Source organism: Scyliorhinus canicula, chromosome 6 (genome assembly GCF_902713615.1).
Source record: "Scyliorhinus canicula chromosome 6, sScyCan1.1, whole genome shotgun sequence".
NCBI lineage: Eukaryota > Metazoa > Chordata > Chondrichthyes > Carcharhiniformes > Scyliorhinidae > Scyliorhinus > Scyliorhinus canicula.
In genome coordinates, this window is record NC_052151.1 from 221,588,584 (window position 1) to 221,598,492 (window position 9,909).

A 9,909-nucleotide genomic window follows, 5' to 3' on the forward strand; every position below is an offset into this window, starting at 1 on the left:
TCATCAGCTCACAGGCTGAGGATCCCTGTCCAGGGATTCAATTCTTCCTCTTTATATCTTTACTAACCAGGAACAGTGAGAATCACTGTGTCACTGCCCAAAAAATCACATCCTTCAATCATAAACTTTCACAGATTCCCCGTTGTTTCAACAAAACAAAGATGCCGGAATTTGGAGAATAACAAACACAAACACTGCCAATGAATTTGCAGAATTGGAATTTTATTTGATTGGTTAGTTACTGACAGAGCAAAGCAGCTTTACAGAACAGAGGAATAAACAGACATAATTCATCTTGCACTGAGGACTAACAAGAAGGAGCTTTTCAGGGTGACACAGATGTGAAATCAGTGTTGGCCGAGCGGATGGTTATTTCAGTCCAGATGTTGAGTGCAGGTTCTCATTCTCTTCCACATTGCGGTTACTGCAGGGAGGGCAGTCTATCACCAGGAGGGTGGGCAGCAATCAAAGCAGATCAGTCTGAGATAGACCTCAGCAAAACACTTGCAAGTTGGAGTTTTCACACCACCTTATCACTCGACTTTAAGCAATGCAGAGAAGCCACAGTGCCCTTCCAACCGGCTTGCTGGTAGTCAGCAATCTCATCACCCGCAAATGTGATCATGCGGTTTCCTTTACATTGGGTGTCGTCGTACAGAACCCACACGCCTTCCACCTTTTTCTGGGATGAGACTTTGGTTAAGCCAGATGTCGACACGTCATCAGAGGATTTCTGGAAGTTGGCCGACCTGCCCTGAAAATTGACCTCTGAGTAGAGGGTAATCTGAGGCTGGTCCAATTTCTCAGTCACCAGGCGTAAAGATGCAATCTCTTTATCCATCGTGCCCAGATTGTTATACGACGCCTGGCCATATATATTGAATTCTCCCTTCAGGTCGGGTTCCTTGTATGCGACCCAGTGCAACCCGACCACCTTCAGAGAGCTGGCAGAAGAGGAGAAGGCGACAGCCGAAAGATCAGCGATAGTATTCTGTATGGTCACAGATTCGCCCTGACAACTTTCTTCACGATAAAGTATAATCTTGTTCATGGTCACCGCGGCTGTGCTGAGCTGATCAGATTCCACAACAGCAGTGAAAGGAAAATATAGTTTCTGGTTGCATGAGTGAGTCTTTATGTACTTTCTGACTGCTGACTCACCAGCAAGCGCCAATTGACACCATCCAAAATATGAGGAAATCCTAACTGACAGACATCAAGTCAGGTTGAGAAACATTGCGGTGGAGTGTGCAGGAAGAATTTCACAATTCGTACACACGGTGTCGATCAAACATGAACTCTCCATGTTCCAGTAATTGTACACACTGTGTCCCTCACACTCTCCATGTTCCAGTAATTGTACACACTGTGTCCCTCACACTCTCCATGTTCCAGTAATTGTGCACACTGTGTCCATCACACTCTCCATGTTCCAGTAATTGTACACACTGTGTCCCTCACACTCTCCATGTTCCAGTATTTGTACACACTGTGTCCCTCACACTCTCCATGTTCCAGTATTTGTACACACTGTGTCCCTCACACTCTCCATGTTCCAGTAATTGTACACACTGTGTCCCTCACACTCTATGATCCAGTAATTGTACACACTGTGTCCCTCACACACTCCATGTTCCAGTAATTGTACACACTGTGTCCCTCACACTATCCATGTTCCAGTAATTGTACACAGTGTCCCTCACACTCTCCATGTTCCAATAATTGTACACATTGTGTCCCTGACACTCTCTCTCCATGTTCCAGTAATTGTACACACTGTGTCCCTCTCACTCTCCATGTTCCTGTAATTGTACACCCTGTGTCTCTGACACTCTCCATGTTCCAGTAATTGTACACACTGTGTCCCTCACACTCTCTCTCCATGTTCCAGTAATTGTACACACTGTGTCCTTCACACTCTCCATGTCCCAGTAATTGTACACACAGTGTCCCTCACATGTTCCAGTAATTGTACACACTGTGTCCTTCACACTCTCCATGTTCCAGTAATTGTACACACTGTGTCCTTCACACTCACACTCTCCATGTTCCATTAATTGTACACACTGTGTCCCTCACACTCACCATGTTCCAGTAATTGCACACACTGTGTCCTTCACACACTCCATGTTCCAGTAATTGTACACACTGTGTCCCTCACACTCCCCATGTTCCAGTAATTGTACACACTGTGTCCCTCACACTCTCCATGTTCCAGTAATTGTACACACTGTGTCCCTCTCACTCTCCATGTTCCAGTAATTGTACACACTGTGTCCTTCACACTCTCCATGTTCCAGTAATTGTACACACTGTGTCCCTCACACTCTCCATGTTCCAGTAATTGTACTCACTGTGTCGCTCACACTCCCCATGTTCCAGTAATTGTACACACTGTGACCCTCACACTCTCCATGTTCCAGTAATAGTACACACTGTGCCCCTCACACTCTCCATGTTCCAGTAATTGTACACACTGTGTCCCTCACACTCTCCATGTTCCATTAATTGTACACACTGTGTCCCTCACACACTCCATGTTCCAGTAATTGCACACACTGTGTCCCTCACACTCTCCATGTTCCATTAATTGTACACACTGTGTCCCTCACACACTCCATGTTCCAGTAATTGCACACACTGTGTCCCTCACACTCACCATGTTCCAGTAATTGTGCACACTGTGTCCCTCACACTCGCCATGTTCCAGTAACTGTACACACTTTGTCCCTCACACTCTCCGTGTTCCAGTAATTGTACACACTGTGACCCTCACACTCTCCATGTTCCAGTAACTGTACACACTGTGTCCCTCACACTCTCCATGTTCCAGTAATTGTACACACTGTGTCCCTCACTCTCCATGTTCCATTAATTGTACACACTGTGTCCCTCACACACTCCATGTTCCAGTAATTGCACACACTGTGTCCCTCACACTCTCCATGTTCCATTAATTGTACACACTGTGTCCCTCACACACTCCATGTTCCAGTAATTGTACACACTGTGTCCCTCACACTCTCCATGTTCCAGTAATTGTACACACTGTGTCCCTCTCACTCTCCATGTTCCAGTAATTGTACACACTGTGTCCCTCTCACACTCCATGTTCCAGTAATTGTACACACTGTGTCCCTCACACTATCCATGTTCCAGTAATTGTACACAGTGTCCCTCACACTCTCCATGTTCCAATAATTGTACACATTGTGTCCCTGACACTCTCTCTCCATGTTCCAGTAATTGTACACACTGTGTCCCTCTCACTCTCCATGTTCCTGTAATTGTACACCCTGTGTCTCTGACACTCTCCATGTTCCAGTAATTGTACACACTGTGTCCCTCACACTCTCTCTCCATGTTCCAGTAATTGTACACACTGTGTCCTTCACACTCTCCATGTCCCAGTAATTGTACACACAGTGTCCCTCACATGTTCCAGTAATTGTACACACTGTGTCCTTCACACTCTCCATGTTCCAGTAATTGTACACACTGTGTCCTTCACACTCACACTCTCCATGTTCCATTAATTGTACACACTGTGTCCCTCACACTCACCATGTTCCAGTAATTGTACACACTGTGTCCCTCACACTCTGTGTGTTCCAGTAATTGTACACACTGTGTCCCTCACACTCACCATGTTCCAGTAATTGCACACACTGTGTCCTTCACACTCTCCATGTTCCAGTAATTGTACACACTGTGTCCCTCACACTCCCCATGTTCCAGTAATTGTACACACTGTGTCCCTCTCACTCTCCATGTTCCAGTAATTGTACACACTGTGTCCTTCACACTCTCCATGTTCCAGTAATTGTACACACTGTGTCCCTCACACTCTCCATGTTCCAGTAATTGTACACACTGTGTCCCTCTCACTCTCCATGTTCCAGTAATTGTACACACTGTGTCCTTCACACTCTCCATGTTCCAGTAATTGTACACACTGTGTCCCTCACACTCTCCATGTTCCAGTAATTGTACTCACTGTGTCGCTCACACTCCCCATGTTCCAGTAATTGTACACACTGTGACCCTCACACTCTCCATGTTCCAGTAATAGTACACACTGTGTCCCTCACACTCTCCATGTTCCAGTAATTGTACTCACTGTGTCGCTCACACTCCCCATGTTCCAGTAATTGTACACACTGTGACCCTCACACTCTCCATGTTCCAGTAATAGTACACACTGTGCCCCTCACACTCTCCATGTTCCAGTAATTGTACACACTGTGTCCCTCACACTCTCCATGCTCCATTAATTGTACACACTGTGTCCCTCACACACTCCATGTTCCAGTAATTGCACACACTGTGTCCCTCACACTCTCCATGTTCCATTAATTGTACACACTGTGTCCCTCACACACTCCATGTTCCAGTAATTGCACACACTGTGTCCCTCACACTCACCATGTTCCAGTAATTGTGCACACTGTGTCCCTCACACTCGCCATGTTCCAGTAACTGAACACACTTTGTCCCTCACACTCTCCGTGTTCCAGTAATTGTACACACTGTGACCCTCACACTCTCCATGTTCCAGTAACTGTACACACTGTGTCCCTCACACTCTCCATGTTCCAGTAATTGTACACACTGTGTCCCTCACTCTCCATGTTCCTTTAATTGTACACACTGTGTCCCTCACACACTCCATGTTCCAGTAATTGCACACACTGTGTCCCTCACACTCTCCATGTTCCATTAATTGTACACACTGTGTCCCTCACACACTCCATGTTCCAGTAATTGTACACACTGTGTCCCTCACACTCTCCATGTTCCAGTAATTGTACACACTGTGTCCCTCTCACTCTCCATGTTCCAGTAATTGTACACACTGTGTCCCTCACACTCTGCATGTTCCAGTAATTGTACACACTGTGTCCCTCACACTCTCCATGTTCCAGTAATTGTACACACTGTATCCCTCACACTCTCCATGTCCCAGTAATTGTACACACTGTGTCCCTCACACTCTCCATGTTCCAGTAATTGTACACACTGTGACCCTCACACTCTTCATGTTCCAGTAATTGTACACACTGTGACCCTCACACTCTCTCTCCATGTTCCAGTAATTGTACACACTGTGACCCTCACACTCTCTCTCCATGTTCCAGTAATTGTACACACTGTGACCCTCACACTCTCTCCATGTTCCAGTAATTGTACACACTGTGTCCCTCACACTCTCCATGTTCCATTAATTGTACACACTGTGACCCTCACACTCTCCATGTTCCAGTAATTGTACACACTGTGACCCTCACACTCTCTCTCCATGTTCCAGTAATTGTACACACTGTGACCCTCACACTCTCTCTCCATGTTCCAGTAATTGTACACACTGTGTCCTTCACACTCTCCATGTTCCAGTAATTGTACACACTGTGTCCCTCACACACTCCATGTTCCAGTAATTGTACACACTGTGTCCCTCACACTCTCCATGTTCCAGTAATTGTACACACTGTGTCCCTCACACTCTCTGTGTTCCAGTATTTGTACACACTGTGTCCCTCACACTCTCCATGTTCCAGTAATTGTACACAATGTGACCCTCACACTCTCACTCTCCATGTTCCAGTAATTGTACACACTGTGTCCTTCTCACTCTCCATGTTCCAGTAATTGTACACACTGTGTCCCTCACACTCTCACTCTCCATGTTCCAGTAATTGTACACACTGTGTCCCTCACACACTCTCTCCATGTTCCAGTAATTGTACACACTGTGTCCCTCACACTCTCACTCTCCATGTTCCTGTAATTGTACACACTGTGTCCCTCTCACTCTCCATGTTCCAGTAATTGTACACACTGTGTCCCTCTCACTCTCCATGTTCCAGTAATTGTACACACTGTGTCCCTCACACTCTCACTCTCCATGTTCCAGTAATTGTACACACTGTGTCCCTCACACACTCTCTCCATGTTCCAGTAATTGTACACACTGTGTCCCTCACACTCTTCATGTTCCAGTAATTATACACACTGTGTCCCTCACACACTCCATGATCCAGTAATTGTATACACTGTGTCCCTCACACTCTCCATGTTCCAGTAATTGTACACACTGTGTCCCACACATTCTCCATGTTCCAGTAATTGTACACACTGTGTCCCTCACACTCTCCATGTTCCAGTAATTGTACACACTGTGTCCCTCACACTCTCCATGTTCCAGTAATTGTACACACTGTGTCCCTCTCACTCTCCATGTTCCAGTAATTGTACACTCTGTGTCCCTCACACTCTCCATGTTCCAGTAATTGTACACACTGTGTCCCTCACACTCTCCATGTTCCAGTAATTGTACACACTGTGTCCCTCACACTCTCACTCTCCATGTTCCAGTAATTGTACACACTGTGTCCCTCACACTCTCCGTGTTCCAGTAATTGTACACACTGTGTCCCTCACACTCTCCATGTTCCAGTAATTGTACACACTGTGTCCCTCACACCCTGCATGTTCCAGTAATTGTACACACTGTGTCCCTCACACTCTCCATGTTCCAGTAATTGTACACACTGTGTCCCTCACACTCTCCATGTTCCAGTAATTGTACACACTGTGTCCCTCACACTCTCCATGTTCCAGTAATTGTACACACTGTGTCCCTCACACTCTCCATGTTCCAGTAATTGTACACACTGTGTCCCTCACACTCTCCATGTTCCAGTAATTGTACACACTGTGTCCCTCACACTCTCCCATGTTCCAGTAATTGTACACACTGTGTCCCTCACACTTTCCATGTTCCAGTAATTGTACACACTGTGTCCCTCACACTCTCCAAGTCCCAGTAATTGTACACACTGTGTCCCTCACACACTCCATGTTCCAGTAATTGTACACACTGTGTCCCTCACACACTCCATGTTCCAGTAATTCTACACGCTGTGTCCCTCACACTCCCCATGTTCCAGTAATTGTACACCCTGTGTCCCTCACACTCTCCATGTTCCAGTAATTGTACACTCTGTGTCGCTCACACTTTGCATGTTCCAGTAATTGTACACACTGTGTCCCTCACACTTTCTGTGTTCCAGTAATTGTACACACTGTGTCCCTCTCATTCTGCATGTTCCAGTAATTGTACACACTGTGTCCCTCACAATTTCCATGTTCCAGTAATTGTTCACACTGTGTCCCTCACACTCTCCATGTTCCAGTAATTGTACACACTGTGTCCCTCAGATTCTCCATGTTCCAGTAATTGTACACACTGTGTGCCTCTCACCCTCAATGTTCCAGTAATTGTACACAAACTGTGTCCCTCACACTCTCCATGTTCCAGTAATTGTACACACTGTGTCCCTCACACTCTCCATGTTCCAGTAATTGTACACACTGTGTCCCTCACACTCTCCATGTTCCAGTAATTGTACACACTGTGTCCCTCACACTCTCCGTGTTCCAGTAATTGTACACACTGTGTCCCTCACACTCTCCATGTTCCAGTAATTGTACACACTGGTCCCTCACACTCTCCATGTTCCAGTAATTGTACACACTGTGTCCCTCACACTCTCCATGTTCCAGTAATTGTACACACTGTGTCCCTCACACTCTCCATTTTCCAGTAATTGTACACACTGTGTCCCTCACACTCTCCATGTTCCAGTAATTGTACACACTGTGTCCCTCACACTCTCCATGTTCCAGTAATTGTACACACTGTGTCCCTCACACACTCCATGTTCCAGTAATTGTACACACTGTGTCCCTCACACTCTCCATGTTCCAGTAATTGTACACAATGTGTCGCTCACACTCTGCATGTTCCAGTAATTGTGCACACTGTGTCCCTCACACTTTCTGTGTTCCAGTAATTGTACACACTGTGTGCCTCACACTCCCCATGTTCCAGTAATTGTACACACTGTGTCCCTCTCATTCTGCATGTTCCAGTAATTGTACACACTGTGTCCCTCACACTTTCCATGTTCCAGTAATTGTACACACTGTGTCCCTCACACTCCCCATGTTCCAGTAATTGTACACACTGTGTCCCTCTCATTCTGCATGTTCCAGTAATTGTACACACTGTGTCCCTCACACTTTCCATGTTCCAGTAATTGTTCACATGTGTCTCTCACACTCTCCATGTTCCAGTAATTGTACACACTGTGTCCCTCACACTCTCCATATTCCAGTAATTGTACACACTGTGTCCCTCTCACCCTCAATGTTCCAGTAATTGTACACACTCTGTCCCTCACACTCTCCATGTTCCAGTAATTGTACACACTGTGACCCTCACACTCTCCATGTTCCAGTAATTGTACACACTGTGACCCTCACACTCTCTCTCCATGTTCCAGTAATTGTACACACTGTGACCCTCACACTCTCTCTCCATGTTCCAGTAATTGTACACACTGTGACCCTCACACTCTCTCTCCATGTTCCAGTAATTGTACACACTGTGACCCTCACACTCTCTCTCCATGTTCCAGTAATTGTACACACTGTGTCCCTCACACTCTCCATGTTCCTGTAATTGTACACACTGTGTCCCTCACACTCTCCATGTTCCAGTAATTGTACACAGTGTCCTTCACACTCACACTCTCCATGTTCCAGTAATTTTACACACTGTGTCCCTCACACTCTGCATGTTCCAGTAATTGTACACACTGTGTCCTTCACACTCCATGTTCCAGTAATTGTACACACTGTGTCCCTCACACACTCCATGTTCCAGTAATTGTACACACTGTGTCCCTCACACTCTCCATGTTCCAGTAATTGTACACACTGTGTCCCTCACACTCTCCATGTTCCAGTAATTGTACACACTGTGTACCCTCACACTCTCACTCCATGTTCCAGTAATTGTACACACTGTGTCCCTCACACTCTCCATGTTCCAGTAATTGTACACACTGTCCCTCACACTCTCCATGTTCCAGTAATTGTACACACTGTGTCCCTCACACTCTCACTCTCCATGTTCCAGTAATTGTACACACTGTGTCCCTCACACTCTCCATGTTCCAGTAATTGTACACACTGTGTCACTCACACTCTCCGTGTTCCAGTAATTGTACACACTGTGTCCCTCACACTTCCATGTTCCAGTAATTGTACACACTGTATCCCTCACACTCTCCGTTTCCAGTAATTTACACACTGTGTCCCTCACACATCTCCATGATTCCAGTAATTGTACACACTGTGTCCCTCACACCCTCCATGTTCCAGTAATTGTACACACTGTGTCCCTCACACTTTCCATGTTCCAGTAATTGTTCACACTGTGTCCCTCACACTCTCCATGTTCCAGTAATTGTACACACTGTGTCCCTCACACTCTCCATGTTCCAGTAATTGTACACACTGTGTCCCTCTCACCCTCAATGTTCCAGTAATTGTACACACTCTGTCCCTCACACTCTCCATGTTCCAGTAATTGTACACACTGTGACCCTCACACTCTCCATGTTCCAGTAATTGTACACACTGTGACCCTCACACTCTCTCCATGTTCCAGTAATTGTACACACTGTGACCCTCACACTCTCTCTCCATGTTCCAGTAATTGTACACACTGTGACCCTCACACTCTCTCTCCATGTTCCAGTAATTGTACACACTGTGACCCTCACACTCTCTCTCCATGTTCCAGTAATTGTACACACTGTGTCCCTCACACTCTCCATGTTCCAGTAATTGTACACACTGTGTCCCTCACACTCTCCATGTTCCAGTAATTGTACACAGTGTCCTTCACACTCACACTCTCCATGTTCCAGTAATTTTACACACTGTGTCCCTCACACTCTCCATGTTCCAGTAATTGTACACACTGGGTCCCTCACACTCTCCATGTTCCAGTAATTGTACAGACTAGTGTCCCTCACACTCTCCATGTCCAGTAAT

General features: G+C 46.0%; 1 protein-coding gene across 1 annotated transcript; it reads right to left on the minus strand.

Moving 5' to 3' along the window:
* Positions 1-201: 201 nt before the first annotated feature.
* Positions 202-1,122, minus strand: LOC119967892 (epidermal differentiation-specific protein-like). The gene has a single exon (XM_038800987.1). The coding sequence runs from the start codon at positions 1,049-1,051 to the stop codon at positions 521-523; it is 531 nt and encodes a 176-aa protein (XP_038656915.1). The 5' UTR covers positions 1,052-1,122; the 3' UTR covers positions 202-520.
* Between the last annotated feature and the right edge of the window lie 8,787 nt (positions 1,123-9,909).

Bases quoted from the DNA above. Each gene is read 5' to 3' on its own strand.
- LOC119967892 (XM_038800987.1), bottom strand. From the start codon at position 1,051: ATGAACAAGATTATACTTTATCGTGAAGAAAGTTGTCAGGGCGAATCT.